Raw genomic sequence first — 22432 nt, forward strand, 5'->3', positions numbered from 1 at the left:
TTAAAGAAAGCTGTAACTAAAAATCATCAATTAAAAAAATGAGATGAAAACAGGGCTGAAAAGGAAGCATGGAGCTATACACCCGTCCTGTGGACAACCAACTCAACTAGTCACAGACACCCTCATAGTCCAAATATTCAGTCCATTTAAGAAAATGTTTCCTCCACAAAAATATCATGGACTTTGAAATTAGCTATTCTCCTCACCTACCTGCCCAGCAACTCGATCCAAAAGTGCACAGTAAGACTAGGGGGACATGGCTCGTGCTCCGTGAGCCTCTGCTGGGTAATCATCACTACTTTCATTTCTGTGTGCTTGGAAATCTTTCTTTCATTTGTTCCCTTGACAAATACGTAAGACCCAGGATGGGCCAGGCACATTAAGGAGGGAGTAACAAAGAAGAGAGGAAGGGAGGAGGGTAAAACAGAACAGGAAGTTCCAGCCCAAGGACCTCCCATGGCTCTGCACTGCTTTTCAGACTCAATCCAAACCCTGTTTGGTCTGAGGCTGTGTATAGAGTATGTATGCAGAGACCATGTGTGTAGAGGCTGTGTGTGTAGAGTGTGCATGTGTGTTGCATTCTTCTCAGTATCTTTAATGTAAAGCACGAACGACAGACTCATACAGACCAGGGTTCCAATCACAGCCCTGCCACTTACGACTGATATGGCCTTGTGCAAACCATTTAACAACTTCGAGCTTTAATCTCTGATGTATAAACTTGAAACAATAATAACACTGAAGGAGGGGCCGGCCCGGTGGCGCAGCGGTTAAGTTCGCACGTTCCGCTTCTCAGCAGCCCAGGGTTCGCCAGTTCGGATCCCGGGTGCAGACATGGCACCACTTGGCGAAAGCCATGCTGTGGCAGGCGTCCCACGTATACAGTAGAGGAAGATGGGCATGGATGTTAGCTCAGGGCCAGTCTTCCTCAGCAAAAAGAGGAGGATTGGCAGTAGTTAGCTCAGGGCTAATCTTCCTCAAAAGAAAAAATAATAATAATAATAACACTGAAGGGGACTATAAGTTGTCAATGAAAACAATTAAATAGTCTGACACTGTGTCTGGCACACAGTAGGTGCTCAATCATTTTAAATTTTCTTCTCCTGCTCTCCCCTCATCACTAAGACTCACTCAGGAGGTGGGGTTAGCCTGGTCTGTGGACTGCCACATGGCAGCGGATGGAAGGGGAGGTGTAGGGACCTGGGCCACGCTAAAGGGCCATGACCTAGGTCATTCCCAAAATTGCAGCCCTAAGCAGAGTGAAAAGCTGTCAAGTCAGAACAACAAAATAAACTGGATTTGGTGCAAATCCAGCATCACTGAATGACAGGTGGTGGTAACACTAGTAGTTAACATTTATGGAGTGCTTACTGAATACCAGGCATGATTCTAGGGGCTTTACACATATTTAACTTATTTAACCTATGAGGTAAGTACTGCTATTATTCCATGAAAGAGAAGGAAACTGAAGCCTAGAGAGAGGTCAAACACGCTGCCGAAGGTTCCACAGCATGTCAGTGATATATCACAACTTGGCCCCAGAGAGTCTGGGTGCAGAGTCCAAGTTTAACTGCCTTGATGGCAATGGGCAGCCTCCACCTATATCAAAGGTTAGGAGCAAAGGCAGGTAAGGGCACAGAGCAACGAGCACCATGAGGAGTGGGGGTGGCCAACTGATGCAGGCTCAGTTCCATGATGAGGGGCATCTGAAAGAGGCTTTCTTGAAAGCAGCTTGGGGACAACTCACCTGGGTACAAACAGCTCCCAAAAAGAGCTGAACTTGGACAAGTGCTCTGCTGTCCTGCTATACCACCTCCACAGCAGAGCCACACCTCAAGTCAAGCTTAACTTTAGTGCATAAGGTGAAGAGCACACACAGTCCAGAAGACACTTACAAAGGCCACACTGGATTCCATCACACACTCTTCCAATGAGCTCAAAGCAGCTCGTTTCCCCCAGAGCAGGAACAGATCACTCTTTCTTCAGTTGTGCATCAGAGGAAGTGAGTTCAGGAGACTGAGGAGAGTGAAAATGCTTATTCTTAAGATGCTAGAATCACAGGCAGTGAGGCAACACACTCTTACTAGAAGAGGCCCCAGGAAAACATAAACAAGGAAGGCAACAGCCATGCACAGCTGGCTCCCTTACCCTGCGGCACTCACATGTGGAGTGGACAAGAGGCCCTGTTGACATGGGCGTTTCTTTTCTGCCAAGCACACAGTTAACCTGCCAGTCCCATCGCTGTGGGATGCACCTCCAGTGGACGGTCTGCCCCTCCCCTGGACCCCAACTCACTCTCCTCGGTATGTTTCCTCTGCTTGCATCACCTTCCTTTTTCTCCATGTGGGTACTCTCCTCTTGCTTCGCCACATGCCTGTGCTGGGACCACCGTTCACATTTGCACTTCACAGGCAGCCTGTATCCATTTTGCTCTTTTGGAAAACACAATATGCATCCAAGCAGAAGGTGTGGTGAACGGCCAGCTCCAGGAAGGGAGGGGGACACTGAGCTTCTGGGACTTGTAGCCAGTTCCAGGCCTCAGTCACTGCTCTGGGCCTAGATTCCTCACCTGCACGCTGCAAAGGTTATACAAGAAGGTCCTTTCGAATCAGAAATTCCAAGATAACTTTTTGGTGTCCAAATCAACTTGAAAGTTCCTTATGACCAAACCCTGCTGGTTTCTTTTCATTCCTTTTATGCTTTCCAAAGTTTCAAGCATGATCCTAAGGATCCACATACTGGGGATCCTCAATTAAGGTTTTCTGACTTAGGGCAATTCAGCTGTCAAATCTTGGAAAGTCTGGTCGTAAGAAATAAGCAGTGGAGCTGGATTTGAAACCAGGGAGTCTACCCAGAGCCTATACTCTTAACTTTTCCTTGTTCTTATTATTCTTCAGAACTTTGACAAGAGGGGCGAGAGGAAAAAACATTCTGTTTATATCTGATTTCCTCAAATTAAAATCTCAACTCTGCCTTTAAAACTATCTATTTATCTTACATAACAAATAGTGTAAAATTCAAATTTGAGTTTCATTTTCTAGAGGGGGTTATATTTTTAACTTCTTGAGTAGCCTTCCAGAAAGAATCATGAACATCTAAAGTATGTTCTCGACCTTTTCTCTGAGCACAGACGCCTTTGAGACTGACAAAAGCACGTTATCTGATCTCTTCTCTTAAGAAAATGAATATTCCCACAAATACAAAAACTTCCTGCCTATCATTTTGAACTTTAGAGACACTTGGTTCACTGGAGCTCAGGTTAAGAACCTCTGATCACAAAAGATGGTTCAAAAAACAAAGGAACAAACACCAAACACAGAAGGGTACAACCTTTCTGTAAAGCTGCTGTGCGTAAAGAAGCACTTCCAGTTCAGCACCAAGGGACAGCCGCTGGCCATCCGTCCACAGAGGCTGTCTGCACAGTAACACCAACCAGTCACACCAAGGGATGGGCAGAGGCAGCAGGGACCCTGGGGCCTGAGGTGTGGGGGAAGACTGAGTGCACTGTGATAACCACTCATACATCTGCCTTACAACACAGAGAAAAGGGGAGAGATGGAAGAGAACCACTAATTCATGGCTGTCATTGTTATCGTTATCATTATCGTCATCGTCGTCATCATCATCATCATCATAAATATTCAGTGTTTATGTCAGGCACTGAGTTAAGCTTGTTGCATAGATGACCTCATTTAATTCTCATAACAAACAAGAAAACAGTTGAGGAAACTAAGGCACAGAGCCATTAAGTAACTTGCCAACGTCACACAGCTGGCAAGGAGAAAAGTGAAGGTCCATACTCCAAAACTGACTCCAGAGCCTGTGCTCTTAAACTCTTCACTCTGCGCCTCCAAGCTTGGGCTCTTCCAGGATAAAACCTGAGCTGAAGAACAAAGCAAAGCAGCGTTATCCTCCGGCCTTCTACAACTCCCCCACACCGAACTCATTAAAACGAAGCCACCAATTTTATTTATCAGCTTCTCCAAAAGCACTTGCTAAACGTCTTCTAAATTCTTCCAGTCATGGCAGAAAATACTAAGCAAATAAACACAGTCATACTCCACTGTAGTACGTTCCACATCCCAGGAGTATGTTCACTCCCTTTTGTGGTAAAGGAGTAAAAGACTTTTAAAAACTCTATTTCCAAAAGGAACTCTGTCGTGTTAATTTTGAATTTCCAAACCCTGGCAAGGTTCCTAGCTCAACAAATGTCTGTTGAAGGAGTGATACATTTTACCAAGAATTTGTCATTCTAAAATAAACATTAAGGAACAGCTATACATACCTAAAGCTGGTGGTCATGATGTGTTAAAGGTTTTTTTAAAATATGAAGTTTTCTCGCACCATTTTTACCCATTTTTTAGTATACACCAAAGGCACACACTCTCTTCAACAAGCAGCCAAGAATTTATGATCCATAGTTGATAATGAGCAGCAGCTCCCCCTCTCATAAGGTGAACAGATTAGCAAGAGGGTATAAAGTTTGTAGCAACAAACAGGTTCTACCCAAAGGCTAAACATATACACCCAAACACATGAAATCCCCAAAGACTTAATGCTGCCCTATTGACATGAAAAAAATGATCTTTTTATTTTAATTATAACACCAACTATAAGGAGAAAATGTTTGCGAGGATGGCAAGGACCAGCACATACATCTACAGAACTGGGAAAACCACAAATAAAACCGACATATCACAACTGCTCCCCGTCTCATTCTCCTGGGATCCCAGCCCTGGGTAGATACATAAAACCTCTCTTATTTGCAAGCCAGTTCTCTAAATCTTCTACCCATCGCAGCAAGTACAGTTCCTGTCCACTAGGTGGTGCTCTCTACCATTCTGGTGTTCTCCTCGGTGAACAGTACATTACGTCAAGATGACAACAGCCTGGTTTTAAGATGATTTGTCTCTTGAGGATATACATTTGGTTTAAGTTTCCACTGCAAAGTTAAAGTTCTTAAGATAGGTCATGCAGATCAATTGCTCCTGTAATCTGAAACTCAAAAGAGCAAGTAATATCTAAACAGGGGAGGGGGTAGCCCTGAGCTTATAAGGTTCTCTAAAAGCCAGGAGACAGTCAGCCTGGCTGCCTCGAATCTCATCATCAAAACTGTTACCTTGTCCAGTTTCTGCTTCCCATCAGCAAAGAGAAGAGCGAAATCAACTGCGGGCGGTACAAAGGGAGAACATACATTCAACTTCCATACTGCTCAGTAGACGTCAAGAGTTTACATTCAACAGAAAACACTGATAACATTCGAACTCCCCAAGTATAATACGGGTTTGCTCTATCGAAACATTTTTTTCTCTGTTAGTAAAAATAAAAGCAAAGGAATCAATGTGCATCTTATCACGAAGCTCTGAAAGAGGGCTTGGTAACAAGATACGGCCCGGCCCCCAAAGTCATCTTTCCGCCAAGTGAATGGGAATAAAATGCAGAGCGTGCTGCCCTCCATCGATCACGCAAATATTCACATTCCAAGCAAAATCCAGGGCCTTGTTTCATCATTCCCTGTCCTCAAAAAACACAGCTTCCTTTCCCTCATTACAGTCTTCTTTGGAGTGAATAAGGCACGAAACAAAGTACCTCTGTACACATGCAAAAAAAAAAAAAAGCAGAAAATATTATTTCTAGGAATCAGTTACAGACATTCTAACATCCTCTTTGCTTGAAAAAAATAAATAAAATTTAGTGGTTTCCAGGATTTAAAAAAACTGTAGCAAATTAACTGTTAAAGTTTTATAAAATGGGGACTAGCCTGATAAAAATTCTTACTTAAGTGTTCCAAATAACATAAAATAACTAGTTCCTAATACACATTTGCTAGAGAAAAATCTGTACGTAAAATAACTAAAAAAATAATGGTTAGATACCAAGCTGTAGATGACAGATCTGGATGTTGAGGGTCAAATTATATCTTTTCAACCTACTTTTAAGTTTTACTGCTATACCTAGACACACAAAATTTAACTCTTATTTTGAAGTTTTATATTCACAACTCAGTTTGAAAGCTTAAAAGTAAAGCCAGTATATACAATTTAAGCCCCTCTTAACGTTTTTCAGATCATTAGGTAAAGCACTTGAAACACCATGCATATAAAAATTTCTGTTCTTATCATAGCGATGAATTTCAGTTAAAATCACATAGCAATTTGCAAGCAATAAAATTGTCATCAAAATGTAACACCAACTGCCCCCCAAACACACACACAGTGTCTTTTAAGGGACACATGTAGTAATGTACTAAAGAAAGGAAAGTAAAACCTGACAATGTTCAAGAACTCCTTCGAAACTCTATAGCAATAGTGGGTAACTGATCAGATGTTGGCATGACCACCATTTCAAAAGTGTCTATATGTAATAACTGATAAAGTGATATCGTTCAACATTTATGGTACCATTACAGTAAAAAATGGACAAATTTCCCCAAGAATTGGGCTATAAGCAACTAAAAATAAAATGCCAATTTTCAATTGTTAGTTTAGTGAGGTTAGTGTTCCAACAATGAGATTTAAAGAAAATTTTAGATTAAGGTTTTTAAATTTTACTTCGATTTATAGTCTATATTATGGTCTATTTCAATAATTAAACCAGCTGAAAGATTTTTTCCTCCTTGCAAAATTAAGAATCTCCCTATATGCTAAAATTTAATGCTTATTTTGTAAAAAATAAAGTTTTCCTGGCAACTAAGTATGTATTTTGTTTTTTAACTGGAATCGATAAATACATATGTAATTTCTGTGCCCATAATTGGAAAGGGGCATTTTGGAGACGCTTAGAACAATCACTAAAGTTCTTTTAAAAAAAAAAAAAAAAGAAGAGCAAAACTTTATCCATGTTGAAGAATTCATATTTAACCCTTGTTTTTAATTACAGCCAAAGTGTTTGTTCCAGATCCACATAAACCACTATTCTTCTCTCTGAAAATGAGTTTTTAGAGAAAATATTATTAAATGTTACATCTGACTTTAATAGAGTTTCCCAATTTGCTTTTGCATGTTTATTACCAAATTCTAATCATGACTTTCCCAAACTTATTTATACTTTCACACAAACTTCCAAAGTTTTCCCAACTTAAATAAAAACCCACAAAAACTGTGGGAAATGTTTTGCTTGAAAGATAAAAGTAAATTGGTCCAAATGTACATTTGCAATAATCAGTGTTTACTTTTGTTGCTCAAACATTCAGCTTACAGCACTTTCAATATCTGCATTCAACTTAATTTTCTTGTTTTGTTTTTTTTAAAAAAAGAGAGAAAGTAGTTTTCTTTCCCCCATTTTGCTCCCAAAATATAAACTCTTTTAATATAAAGCATTTCTGGATCAGGCATGTTTTAACCTACATGCACATGTAGTCTCAACGGCATCCATATTACACACGAAATGCCATTTCTTTTAAAACTTCAGTCTGAATATTTTATAAATCTATTGTGAAAGTGAAATCTATTTCACTTTTCCTAATAAAACGAAGATCCAATTAAAATCTTAGTAAATGTAAATAGCAAAAGAACTGATACTACAATACTGAAGTGGAAAAGAGGATAAGCATTAATTCATTTACTTAAAAAGTTAAGTATTTTCCTTTAAGCATCTCTATTATAGATTTTGCACTACATTTATTAAAACAGAACAAACTTTTAACCTGGGAACAATTTACCAGTTAACATTATCTACTGAAAGAGGAAGTACACTTTGGGTAAGTAAAACACTGGAAACTATTTATGCTGCCCTTGTTCAAAGCTGCTTAGAAAACTGGGCTATGCACTTTTTAAAATCACCATTAAAAACAGTCTGAAGGGTAACTGTGACATAGTCAAGCCACAAGCCAAGTGATGCCATTTAATTCTAGACACAAAAATTTGTCTCTCAAAGGGGATCTAAGACATCCTTACAGTGATATACGTTAAAGATAATGAAACTATAAAGAAATATTTCCTAATAGAATGAACCTAAAGTTTGTATGATGGGCAACAGAAAAGATTTTTTTACCATCAAAAAAAGAGTCTCCTGACAAGAGATTCTGGTTTTGAAGTATGTCACACCCCAGTTCCCCAGCCAGGAATCCCAGTTCATTTTTTAAAATGAGGCCTATTTCCTGTAATTTTAGATATTTTAGAGTACAATTATTTTACATTTTTATGATGCCTTTGGGGTATCATTACAAATATTTTTATGTGTTTAAACTTAGGAAGGTAAAATTAAGTAATAGCTTCTCTTAAAGGGAGCTGTCAACTCTCTCCTGAACAAAAATCTTTGTTTTAAGGCAATCTGGAGATTTATATCCCTAGTAACCATAGAAATTAATCTTAAGCTTTAGAAAAAAATTGCATAAAATGCTCTTTATTTAATTAAAATCAGAGCTCTGCTCTTAGAAATAAGGACCCTCTTTTATACAGAAAGAACTTTCCACAAAGTAGAACTGTTTTAACTCATGGTGGCACACTTTGTGATAAATTAATCAAACACATGTTTAATTGACTATTGAATTTGTGTGCATAGAAAGTTCAACACTTTTTTGGAAAAGATTTGCTCGGCGAATACGTCCACTGAAAACTTTTAGTAAGAAAAGAAAGTGAAACACACAGGATCCGAACAGTATTTGTAGATTATCTAAGTGTGATCAGAAAAAGAGCAAGCAAAGAACAGAACAGAAACAATTAGGAGAATCACTCACAGCGGAACTCACTTTGTTTTCATTAAGAAACCGAAAATATCATTCACCGTGCCTTAATATGAAGATCCATCAACACATCATAACTCAAATTTCATTCCTGTGATCACTATCACTTTCTATTTCACACGTACCAAAACAGAGACATGTTCCCTTCTGCTTATCACCACATGACTAAGAAGTTTATTGCAGATTTAGAACCCAGCCGGGACGCCTGGGGGAGTCGGCCCGGCTCTTCCGCACCACTCTCCTCCTCGGGAGTGGGCTGAAACAGTGTACGCACTTCAGAGATGGTAAAGACAAACTCCTCAAACATTTTTAAAACGTCAAAGTTTTCAAGGCTTATGAAATTCATGTTTTGATGAAATCTGTGTACTAACAAATTTGATTAACTCTCATGAGATTTACATTTTATAGCTTCAGGTTTTTCTCTACATAATGAATAATTTTAAAAGTTAAGCCACATTCTGTTTCCACTATATTTTTTAAAACCTACCCATTTGGTCTTTTCTAAAAAATGAGATAAAAACAAAAAAGGTTAAGAGCTTAGTGTAGAATCAGAAAACAAAGAAAGTGATATCATGTCAAAAAACAAATACTAAATATTTGTAAAGTGATCACACAGTATATTGTAAACACCAAGTAAAGTCCAAACTACAAACATTTCTGTTCTCAGACAAGCAGTCTTTGAAGAGGCCTGAAATAGGTATTTCTTCACATGGGTTTGGGCGCTGCTAAGAATGCTTAACATTTATCATCATCTTCTCTAAGCACCCCCACTCGTTGGCAAAGACACAGGCATTTCCTCCCCACACTGTCCAAGGCTAATTTCACAGTACTACAAAGGAAAAATTTCCCAAGCATTTAGGAGAATCAAGACATCTTGGTATATGTAATGAGTTGCAAAACGGAATAGAAAATGATGAGGAATTCTAACGATAAGAATAGGCAGTTTCCACTGTATCTGACATCCAAGCGTGTTCACCTTGGTATTCTAAAAACTATTCCTCTACAGAAAAAAAAAGTTTTCATGGGGAGAACAGGAATCAAGAATTTTGATTCAGATATTAGAAAACGACACATCTTACTGTCTTCACTACAGGCTGCATACTTCCCTAACAATTAGTCCCCAAATTAAACAATATATATTATGTGTCAATGAACTGTTTTTTACTTTTAATTCAAATTATAGTAATCAACAATGACAGAAATCTAAAAATCTATTCTAAAGCATCAATAGAAAATGTTTAGTTTAAAAATAATTTCAAAGCATAATGCCCTTTTGAAGCCTTTACAATATGATGTTTAGTAAAAAAAATCAACGTCCTAAAGCATAGTTGGAATAACTTCATTTCTCCTCTGTGTTTAACCTGACACATGCAAGAACTTATGAAAGATACAAGAGCCTCATTTTCATGGAAAACACAAGAACTTGAAAGAGGTTCATGGGCTTTCAATAATTCCTTGTTTGTATGTTTTCAACTCTACTCCCTCTCATGCAAGAAAAATCAACAAGTTGTAAATATAGACTCTTTCCTTGTACTTCCTTAACCCATATTCCATGGCGGGCTCTTTTAGGATTTTATCTAACGGGCAAATTAGGATTTTATCTAACGGGCAAAGCTTACACTGTGGCCAGCTATCCCAGGCTTGCAAAGTTGTCTGGAGGGTCACATAACATACACGAGAGTACCCTGAGGTGATAATGCAAATGCTGCAAAGTAAAAGATAGTACTAATCACAGTAGCAACAAAGCATGGATTAAGCACCTCTTCGTACACTGGCACAGAATTCCATACAAATTCCACACAAAGACTACATCTGGGCTCATAGTGTGCCCTTGGTCAAGTCACTTCTCTGTGCTTCAATTCCTTGCTTGTAAAATGGAGACAAGGCATTCCCTGACCCCTAAGGTCTATTTGAGCTCCAGAAATTCCACGACTTCTTGCATTTGACCAAAAACTGAATAGTATACTTTCAAGCAATTTTTCATATCCAAGTTTAATTTACAAAGGAAAGAATTTAGCATTTATTTCTATCACCTACCACATGACAGAGTATATTCATATTTTCACATATCTCATTTAATCTTCACAACAATCCTCTAACATTATCACCTTTCTCATTTTACAGGTAAGAAAATGGAGGCTCAGATATGCTAGAGTTGGTAAAATTAGATCTGTCCAATTAATTATCCACGCTCTTTCCCTATATCATGGGATCTCCCCAATGCAAAATGCCAATATATCAAATCATCCACTTAGGGATAATCAAGTGCTGTGCACCCGTAAAATGCTGTGCTGGGCACTGGGCAGGATATGCACAGGCAGGAAGTCATATGTCCCTATCTCCATGGGCCCTAGCTTACAGGGCCAAACCATAAAGCTGTATGCCCTTAATTGCAAAAGGCCATTAAACACCCTACATATGCCATTCAATCAGGGGAAGGAAAGGGTATGGGGGACGAGAAAAACAGGGAGAGACTGACCTTGGACCTTGGAAATGGGAGAAGAGGGAAGATTTGACTGGTCTCAGGTAGGGCCCAGTAAAATTTCTCTCTCTCTCCCCTGGACCTCTCCGCAAGCTCCCCAGATGATTCTAACGTACCAGCAGGGCTGAGAACCACTGACGGTGCAGGCACACGAGACTGGATTTGGGAGTCGGACTGCCTGGATCCAATACAGGCTCTCACAGTCACTAGCTGTGTGGCCCTTCCCAAATTACTTAACCTATCTTTGCCTCAGTTTCTTCCCATGTATATACCTCATAGTGTGGAGGAGGAGAAAATGGGCTATTTTCTGCAAAGGGTTTAGAAAAAGAGCCTGGCATATAACAAGTATTATGCAAAGGCTGGAAAGGCCCTCAATGCCCAGCAAAGAAACTTCTGTAAGCCAACAGTGTTAAATGTTCTCTTACAGAAGGTGGTGACAGAAGATGAGAGCTTTTCTTTTTTCTTTCTTTCTTTCATGTTTAAATTGTATGTTTAAATGCAAAAATTAAATGGTAACCTTATGCCAGTCCAGGTCCAGCTCTTCCACCCCTGTGTGTGAATTTTTAAACGGGAAAAGAACAAAATAAAATTCATTTTTAGGAAAAATAATCAGTTGAGTAAACTGTAACAAGTAAGATTTTTTTAAAAAAGGAGGTCCTCACAGTACCCTAGTGTAAAGAAACGGAACAAGTTAAAGTGCATGTGAGAGTTCAGAATAAAATGACAGAGCACAGTGCTGCTACCTGTCAACATACACACTATGGACTCAAAATTGTCCTCGTCTGAAACATGGGGACAGTAAATGAGAACATCTGTGATTATCAGATTATGTGATTTCTTTATCCCATAGTTGATTCACATTTCCTTAAATAAGTGTACTTTCATCAAGATCGCTTTGTCATACATACTTTCGAAAACAAGGTTTCTTTTTCATTCACTCTTTATATTCCCAAGAGAAAGGTAAAGCAAATAATATAAGATCTTCAATTAAAAAATGAAGAAATTGAGAGTCAGAGGGACTGCCCAAGGCTGCCATTAAGTGAGACGAACTCTGATTTCTTAAACAGCAACCAGAGGGGTGAGGTATGGGAAAAAAACAGATGCCTGGGCAAAATGAAACAGCGTCCAAAAACTGCTGAGGCCTCTCACGTCCTGATAATCCCCCATCTCAGAACCTGGCCCAGGGAGACCCTTGACTGTTCCTGTGGTAGCAGCTAGCTGTGAGTTAGTCATGAGAACATCACCGTCTTCTCAGGCCGTGACCCCACAGCTGATCACTGCCTCCCACTGAACCACTCCAGCCAAGCCATCAGCATGTCCTACAGACTCTACATCTGAAATGGCTCCTAAATCCAGCCCCTCCTGCTCATCCCAGCAGCCTCAACAGTGGGGATTCCTCAATGCTGTCCCTGCTTTGCCAGCTCTCCCCTCTCCAATCCAAGGCCCACCTCCCACACCACCCACTGAGCTAGCCCAAGCCTTCCTGCTAGGGAGGCGGAGCTGAGCCTGGGATATCTGTGCTGTTTTAAAAGCAGTAGCTTTGGAGCATAATATTCTAAGCCCCACACAAAATGATGCTGCCCTACACAACTGTGGGTAGGAAGATTGACATTTCATCGCTAACTCTTTCCATGCTAAATAACTATTGTACTATGGGTTTGGAATTTTTAAAAACCTACCATTAGCCACATTAAACCACAGAATCACACAGGAGACTCAAATTCTGGAAGCCTTAAGCACTTAGGGTGCAGAAAGAACAGCTGCTTGAAAGAGCTAAATAACGGGTGTGGGAAGCAGGGCCTCACAGGCCCCTTGTCAGGGTTAGGGGGAAGATTCCTCCATATCGCCAGGACAAGTCAGCCTGCATCGAGAGGACTTAACTAGAGTGCCTAGCCAAAGTAAGAATTGGCTTCTTAATGTTCTACACAGAAATAAATTCTACCAAACCAGCATTCAACCAGTGCAGTTTCTGAGGACTGTGGTCAGGCCTGCCATCCCAGCTCCAGGACCTAGATTAGGAGAGGAGCATCTTAGATATGCAAGAGAGCAATCGCCCAGACTCCCCTCAGGCTCCACGGGGCCAGGGGGCCAAGAGGACAACAGGGCTCCCCAACCACGCCCCTGCACAAGGGTCTATACAAGGCCTCCTGGGCGTGGGTTTAGGATACCGTGTGATCTCTGATTTAGCACTCAGAGACGCAGGCTGAATTCCCAGGATTAGTGGACAATAGGCCACTAAAGAGCACAGACTTTCAATTTCTAAGATGTTTATGATGCATCATCAGTGGAGAAGAACTAGGGAAAAGAAAAAACTAAGAAAAACTAGAAAAAACTAAGTGATCATTCACCTAATTCAGCATTGACTAACCAGGCCCTGGAACTATAAATGTTGCTTTATTATTCTGTGATTAATACCAAAAACATCTATTCACTCACTCACTAGCACTCATATAACTCTATGCACCAGCACAGTTTTATACTCTCCTACAAATATTAACTTACTTAATTCTTGTTAACCACCTTAAGAGGCAAATAGTATTATTACCCCTATTTTACACACGAGGAAACTGAGGTATAGAAAGGTTAAATACTGTGCCCAATGTCACTCAGCTAATACACAGCATAACTGGATTAAAACCCAGTTAATCTAGCTCCAGAATCTTCGCTTTTAACTACTGTCTATACTGACTATCATGCTACAATTTATAAGACCTGCCAATAAAAAATGTGCTCAGTGGTCCTCAGAATCACCTTGTCATATCATCCTGAGATACATCTATTATGCCTAGAACAAAATTTGCATTGTGCCTACTAAATTAAACTAAGATTAACTTTATCTTCTAAGGCACAAGAATATAAGGCAACAAAATGCTATGGCCAGAGACAGTGTATCCTAGATGCTCAGATCTGAAGGTGTATGGTATGTGTCAAAGAGAGGTATAATTACTAATTACTATAAGTGCACAGATGTGCTTTTCTACTTACTAGAAAAAGTCACATAAAGCTTTAATAAAATATTAACCAGGAAAATAAACAATTTTTCTTCCACAGAATCTCAAGTACAAACCTGTTTGTCACCACAAATTTACAAGTCATTTATATATGTCTTCTCTAAAGTTGGAAGTTTTTTTTTTCTTTTTAGAATAATTTTTCTCTGGAGGGAACTACTCCTAGCAAAAAAGGGCAAATACTGAAGTGACTATTCTACTTCTTTGGAAAATAATACTGGATGATAAGCCCAATAATAATAGTAAACTCCAAAGAATGATGATGCTACTGCCAATCTATCAGAAAGGTCTCCCTACTGGACTTGCTGTACTTTGAAACACTTGATCTCTCCCACTTTCTATACCTTCAACTCTCAGCACAATGACTGGCACAGTCACAGGAATCTATAAATACTTATTGAATTGCTAAATAAAGAAAGTACGTGTGTTTGGACTATTTATACCATTGGTCCAATCCAGAATCAAAGACTTCCTAACCTTTCCACAGAAAACAGTTCCGCGACACTAATTCACAGGGACAGAACACTATTGTTAGGATGAAACAATCAGCTAATACAGGCAATCGGGACATTTAGGGAGCACGATAAGAACAATTAGTTTATATCCTTACAGGTATAAATTATTACTCCAAAATATTAGGCAAATAGCAAAGCAGTTTAAGTTTTAAGAAAAAGATCTAGGTTTCATAACAGATTTAAAAAGAGAGAGAGAAATGCAGATGAGGACAATGAGGGAAGCTAAACACTGGGTAGCCTGTGGGGCGTCCTTCTCTGAAAGCCTTTAAGAATAAGGAAGACATCCTGCAGTTCACAGGGATTAGGGTTATGTTTGCAAGAAGACAAAAGGCTCACCTAGACAGCACACTCCAGCTCTCAAATTCCCTGGCTATAACATATGAAACAAAATATACAACTAGGCCAAACCAGCAAATGAAGAAAAAAGGTGCCACTTCTTAGCAAGCGGATAACAATTTGAGGCTATCGTGAATCTACATAAAACAAACATTTCAAAAATTTATCCCAGTGCCTAACAAACTTCCCTTAAAAGATCTTTTCTTTTAAATTAAAAACAGTAGCTTTATTAATGCACAACCCATTTCAAATTTGAAACACAACTCCAAGCCATACCTTGTGGAATGGAAAGCCATAATTGTAATGTGGAATGAGACCAACTGAAATCAATCTAAGAAATTTGAAGTAAGCAAATACTTTTTTTTCCTAGGGGTTAGTATAAAACGTATGAAATTACAGTAGTATGAAGTTATTAATTTGAAATTATAAAGTGGAATTGAGGACTTCAAAATATTCATAGATTTTTCAAAGAGTTTTGAAAGCAAAGAAAACCATACCATGCTCTGGAAAAGCTTACCTTTTGGAAAAACAGCATTTAATTTGCACAGCTGCTTGAACATGTTCTACTGCAAAGCAACAGCAATACGGATGCCACCAAGACCAGTACTGATTAAAGTTGTATTTTCAGGTTCATGGGTATCACACTGATTGGCTTCTACACAAACATTCATTATTTAATAGCTAACTCAATTTAATTATTAAACCTGAACCAGGTGAGAATAGGAACTGGGTCAAGTTACCTGTAGAAAAGAATACTCTGGCAAGCAGATTTATGAAAATTTCAGCAATTAGTGGGCAAAGAATCACTAGCAGCAGAATGTTACCTTCAAGTAAGAAGAACTAACTAGTAGGCACTCAAAAACATCTGCTAAATTAAAGAATAAAGGAACGTTCATTCACTTGGGGGAAATGGCTTTTCAAATTTTTTTTCCCAAATACAATGACTGGGCATTAAAATAGCAGTTACTCATGGATCTCACCCCAGCGCCCACAGGCTGGATGGGGCACTGTCCCCCACCACTAGGATCCCAGCCATGGGGTGGAGGAGGGCAGCTGTGTGTGATTTATCAGAGCGCGAACATCAGAGACTGTGGACTTATGACCCGATCCTCAAGGGGATTTTAAAGTGGGTCCTCCATCACTTGATAGTAAAAAAAATGTGACTCTTCAACTACATTTTAAATTTCTTTTTCATAACCTTGTTTTCTGCTTATAGTGGAGAGTTTGTGAAATACACAAACTTTAGAGAAGAAAATACAATCAACCCATAATATCATCACTTAGAAACAAACTGCTTCACCACTATGATGTATTAACGATCCATTTTATGCACACAGATCCTTTATATAACTGAAACCATACTGTATGTAAAATTCTATATTCCACTTATTTTAATTAACACCATAAGGAACACTTCCCCATGTAATTAAAAATTCTTCTAAAAAAATTACTCTAATGGCTACATACCATTTCATTGTTTAAATTTACCACAGACTGACTATTTCTCTGTTGTTGAGCAACTAGGCTGTTTCTTCTAATTCTTCAGGAGGATAAAGCATGCTGTAATGAACATCTTTTCGCTAAACTACACCAGAGTATTTTTGTATACTAAACCTTTACCTGATTTTTGTAATTCCTTACGATAAAGTCTTAAAAGAGGAATTCCAAGGTAAAAAGTTACAAACATTTTAAAATCTTGACATATATTGCCAAACTGTTTCCCAGGCAGGAAAAGACCTATTCGCATCATAGGGCATCCCCGTCCTAGCCACGCAGAGTAGTCCATAAACAGTGCTGCCAAGACCCCCCTCCCTTGGTCTGCCTGTTCGGAATGACTGCATTTTAAAACAGTAAACAACACGAGTATCCTACCACCATTAAATCCATTCCTTGCACCTCAAGTTAGTGATCATTTTCTATATATGGGGCAAAATAAGACTTCAGTTTCCTCAACTGGAAAATGCGGAGAGTCAGACTAAATGAGCTCTCAGGCTCTTGAGTCCCACAATTCTACGGTTCTTATCTGCTATGGTGCAGACTCCATGTGTGTAGGTTCACAGGACACTGACAGAAGAATAAAATGTAACCTATTCACTTAAAGTTCTTCTACTGTTATTCCATCTTGTTTCTCTTGGAGCAAACCATGAACAATAACTCTGCAAATTGGAAATACTTAAATACAATTGCTATACTGTTTTATAAAAAGAAAGATAACATTCACTTCTGGTATTTAAATGCATAACCTAGTTTTTGACGATTCTCAGTGCAGGCTCCATAAAACTAGATGCCACAGCTGGAAATTCTGATTTAAAATTACGACTTCACAGAAAACCAGATGCTATACTGAAGATAAGGTTTCCTGGAGAAGTGTAGCATTTTAGAGGCAATCGAAAATCTGTATTAGATTTTCTGCAGAAAAACAGAAACCTCCAGGATACTACTAAGCATTTAGAATCTGCACATTAACAGAAAGATGAAGCTGCCAATCTGCAGTTCATATTACTTAACAGCAATCCAGCATATTTATTTGATGCACGCACACAGACCTCCTTTACTCTATAGGTGTAATATGCCTAAAAGCATCTGTCAGATACCTCAAAACCACTGTAGGCAGAAAGAAAACAAATGCTAACACTATTTTTCTTAATCTTGTGAAAATTACATTAGTACAAAAAAATACCAAAAATACCCTAAACATTATTTTAGCAGGGAATTCAAGCAAAACCTTGTTACTTGAAATACAGTAAAAGCTACCTAAAACAATGTAATTGAAAAAACAAAGAAGAATAATCTAGGTGAAAAGTGACATTATTATTAAGTTAGCAAGACAGCTACTGAGTTAAAAACCTTACTTGTGTAAAAGAACATTTTTATTCTTGAAAATTAAAATTTAACTTCACAGTATATAATACTATTCGGGAATTTAAAATTTTTCCTTTTATATCTTTCAAAAGAAACTCAAAAGGTTAATGGATTTGGAGTCAATTTTTACATAAAAAGCTTTTCCGTGGATCCACTATCAATGAAAAAATATTTGAGTCTTACCAGATGTCTTGAGTTGAGGAAACTGTGGTTGAAAAAAAAAAATACACAGCTGGCTGCCCTCATGTAGCTTGCAGCTGCAGTCCACGCAAGGAGGGACGGGCATCCTCTGGAGGCGGAGGAGGAAGTGCTAAGGCGTACCTGGCACGCGTCATTTTACGGGGATCGATTTCTAGATCCTTAACTTCCATATTGTCTTTGCTGAACAGATGTGCCTGAGAAGCTGCCGTGAGCCGCTCCTGCTGGTTCTACTTTCCCACACGCCCTTCTCAGTTGCCCTCTCCCACTTCATAAAAGACACAGCTCTCACCAAACCTGAATCTCACTATGCTGCACTGTCTTGGACATAAAAACTTTTGACAAAGGGACACTCAGAAATCCTAGATAAGCCAAGAAAGTGAATGACTCATCACTGGACAACAAATCCTTTCACAAGTCTAGGGGGTTCCCAATTCTTTTCCATTCAACAAAATTAATGGAAGATCTGAGTTGTCATCTGACAGATCACTAAAAAGTTTTGCTGACAGTTTTGCACGTAAAGCAGAGTGAGTTCAAAAAACTGAGTGGGGGGCAGTGCTACAACAAAACTCCTTCCATTCTTGTCCACTTATTCACGTAAACAAGGTTTCTTAGATCTCAGAAGAAATGAACACCAAGAATGGAGCTGATGTTGAGCCCAGTCATATTCTGGAAAAAAGTAGTATTCACCCACTTGCACACGATCTAGTTATTTTAAAAAACCCATCTATCATCTTAACAGGATCTTTGACTAAAAGAATGTATTTTTTGTTGTAATCCATGTACACTAATGAGAACTGCAAAGGTAACTCAACACAATAACTCAACAGAGAATAATCACAGCCTTTTGGTCACCACTGGAAAGTTTTCTAAAATTTAAATTTCAATTTGCACATCTATTTTTATTGCATGGAAGTATGAGAGAAGGATCAAATAAAAGATTTTCAAGCATAAACAGAGATAGGATAATATGTGGGGGAATGAAATGGAAATACGAGTTCAAGAAAAAAAGAAAAGTTGTAAAATTTATGACTATAAAAAAGTTTTTTCAGAGATTTTTTTCAACAAATGATGGTGCATATCAAATACAGTATTTAGGTTCCATTTAAAAGAGTGACAAAAAGTTTCACTTTAAAATGTCAAGTTTTATGGTATACTGGAAATTATTTCCTTTGCAACTATTTAAATAGTGATGAAAGATGAAGGATGTCAGTTTGAATGAGAGGTTACCAAGTTTTTACAAATTCTTTTAGGTGATAAATGACCAAAAATGTTTCAAGGTCACTAGCTTACAGTCTAGGACGGTGAAAAACACTGAACACACATAATTACAAACAATTAAACAAAGTTTCATGAGGCAAAACCATTGGGATAGGATGAGAGCATAAAACAGGGTGCCCAACCTGGGCTGGGGGGAGGTGCAGAGACAGTTTCTGCCACCACAGGGAAGCCTCAAGAGGCTAAGGACTGTGTCTGTCTTGTTCACTCTTATATTCCTAGGGTCTAGAATGAGTGGATGAAGGTGATGTTTGAGCTAAAAAATACATAAAAATAAGGAGTTGGCTCAGCAAAGAGAGTGGGAGGGAAAGTATTTCAGACAGAGGAAACAGCATATGCAAAGGCTACAAGGCAAAGGAAAACAGGAAATATCCAAGGAACCAACCTGGATTGTGCCATGCTGTAGAATCTATATTAGAGATTTTTTTTCCTGCAGCAGTAACTGGAAGGAAATATTTTAATCAGGGAAGTGACCTGGTCAGGTTTACTTTTTATATATTTATTATCTCTCAGAAAAAAAAATCTGTTGCTAATCAGCAAGACAGAACTCATTCATTCATCCATCAAATATTAACTGAATATGTTTTGTGCCAGATACTATATTAGGCACTGAGGGTACAGAAGTAAACAGACAAGGAAGCCCTGACAGAACATGCAACTCATCAAGAAGTATTTACTTTAAGAGAGCGAAAAGACACGCTAATTGGGAGACTAAGACAAAATACTTGCAATCATATATCTGACAAAGGACTTGTATCCAGAATATATAAAGAGCTCTCAAAGTTAACAGGAGGGAAACAACTCAATTTTAAAATTGGCAAAAGCCTTGTACAGACACCTCACTAAAGAAGGCAAATAGGTGCGTGAAAGATGTTCTACAGCATCAGCCAACAGGGAAACGCAAATTAACAAAGAAATACCACTATACACCTATCAAAATAGCTAAAATAAAAAATACCAACAATATCAAATGCTGGTGAGGACGTGGAGCACCTAGAATTCTCACATATTGCTGGTGAGAATACAAAATGGTACAGCCACTCTGGGAAACAAGTTAGCAGTTTATTATCATTATGATTATTATTTTTTAAGATGGGCACCTGAACTAACAGCTGTTACCAAACTTTTTTTTTTTCTTCTTCTTCTTCTCCCCAAAGCACCCCAGTACATAGTTGTATATTCTAACTGTAGATCCTTTATGGTTGTGCTATGTGTGATGCCACCTCAGCATGGCCTGATGAGCAGTGCCACATCCACGCCCAGGATCCCAATCAGTGAAACCCTGGGCTGCCGAAGCGGAGCGCACAAAGTTAACCACTCAGCCATGGGGCCAGACCCCTATTATTATGTTTTTAATAACAGCCTTGAGATATAATTCATATAGCATACAATTCACCCAAAGTATGCTATTCAATGGTTTCTAGTATATTCACAAGTTGTGCAACCATCACCCCAATCAATTTCAGAACATGGTCATCACCCCCAAAACTCGTACCCATTAGCAGTCACCCCCCAATTACCCCCAACTCTTCCAGCCACAGGCAACCAATCTACTTTCTGTCTCCATGGATTTGCCTATTCTGGATGTTTCACATAAATGCAATCATACAATATGCGGCCCTCTGTGACTGGCTTCTTTCACTTAGCCTGTTTGCAAGGTTCATCCAGTTGCAGCAAGTATCAGTACTTCATTTCTTTTTATTGCCAAATAATATCTATTGGATATTATTATCCAATAATATCTATTGGATAAATAATATGGATATACTACATTTTATTTATCCATTCATCAGTTGATGGACATTTGGATTATTTCTTTTTTTTTTTTTTTTGAGGAAGATTAGCCCTGAGCTAACATTGCCGCCAATCCTCCTCTTTTTGCCGAGGAAGACTGGCCCTGAGCTAACATCTGTGCCCATCTTCCTCTACGTTATATGTGGGACGCCTACCACAGCATGGCTTGCCAAGTGGTGCCATGTCCGCACCTGGGATCCGAACCGGCAAACCCGGGACGCTGAAGTGGAATGAGTGAACTTAACCGTTGCGCCACCGGGCCAGCCCCTATTTCTCTTTTTGATCATTATAATAATGCTGCTATGAACAACTGTGCACAGGTAGTTTTTTATATCATTAAACATCCACTTACCACATGACCTGGCAATCCCACTCCCGGGTATTTGCCCTAGAGAGACAAAAATTTACGCTCACACAAAAACCTGTCCACAAATATTTGTAGCAGCTCTACTCATAATTGCCCCAAACTGGGAACAGGTAGTGGACGACTGCAGCACCTCACACGCCAGACGACTGCTCAGCAATAGAGAAGGGAGGGGCTGCTGACACGCGTCTCCAACGGATCTCAAAGGCATTATGCTGACCAAAAGAAGCCAATTACAAAAGGCTACGTACTACATGAGTCTACTTACAAACACTCTCAGAAAACAAAATCATAGCAAGGAAGAACAGACTGTGGGGATGAGGGGGAGCAGGTGTGGCTACAAAGCATTAACATGAGGGAAATATTTTTGGGGTGATGAAACTGTTCTGTACCCTGCTTGTGAAATGGTTATATCAAAAGAGAATAGATACACAGATATACACACTCATATATACACATATAATATCAAAATTCATAGAACTGTACAGCAGAAGGGTCAATTTTACTATACGTTAATTTTTAAATAAAGCTAAAATTAAGAAATAAAGAGGCTAACTAGAAAGATACACACTGACTCTCCTAGCACTTTACATTCCAGCCTGGAAAGCAAGCTTCCTGTATCTGCCACGCGCTTATCTTCCATCAGCCACTGTGCCAGAGGGCTGATCTCAGAGCAAATGACTGTGGCCATCCTAACACAGATGTAAAAGGTATTCTGAGTCCAAATACAGGGTGTTTTTTAATTTAAATACTAGCTGGCCTCCCGTGACTGCTTAGGAGAATTATGAATCATAATTAAATAAATAGGTCACAGCTGACACTCCCCACAGAGCACAGGACGTAGAAATGCCCAGGTGAAAAGCACCTGCTTTTAGGATTTTCAACTTGGGGCTCATATGCCAAACACAGTTG

General features: G+C 39.0%; 1 protein-coding gene across 12 annotated transcripts in view; it reads right to left on the minus strand.

Annotated features, from left to right (window-relative positions):
- Positions 1 to 22432, minus strand: part of STX18 (syntaxin 18) — a 127548-nt gene that overhangs the window by 69823 nt on the left and 35293 nt on the right. Inside the window, exons 1-2 of one of the 12 annotated variants that reach the window (XM_070262716.1) lie at positions 2296 to 2576; positions 1896 to 2016 (exon numbers count right to left, since the gene is read on the minus strand). The exons of 7 other annotated variants lie outside the window; for them this stretch is intronic. In XM_070262716.1, the coding sequence (XP_070118817.1) occupies positions 1896 to 1916 (21 nt within the window). In that variant the 5' untranslated portion in view covers positions 1917 to 2016; positions 2296 to 2576. Of the gene's footprint in view, positions 1 to 210; positions 337 to 1895; positions 5167 to 15541; positions 15637 to 18069; positions 18171 to 22432 lie in introns of those variants that run through there. 4 more of the 12 variants (XM_070262715.1, XM_070262718.1, XM_070262717.1 and 1 more) reach the window with 4 other exon arrangements.

The sequence above is a fragment of the Equus caballus genome, chromosome 3, assembly GCF_041296265.1.
Source record: "Equus caballus isolate H_3958 breed thoroughbred chromosome 3, TB-T2T, whole genome shotgun sequence".
Classification (NCBI taxonomy): Eukaryota; Metazoa; Chordata; class Mammalia; order Perissodactyla; family Equidae; genus Equus; species Equus caballus.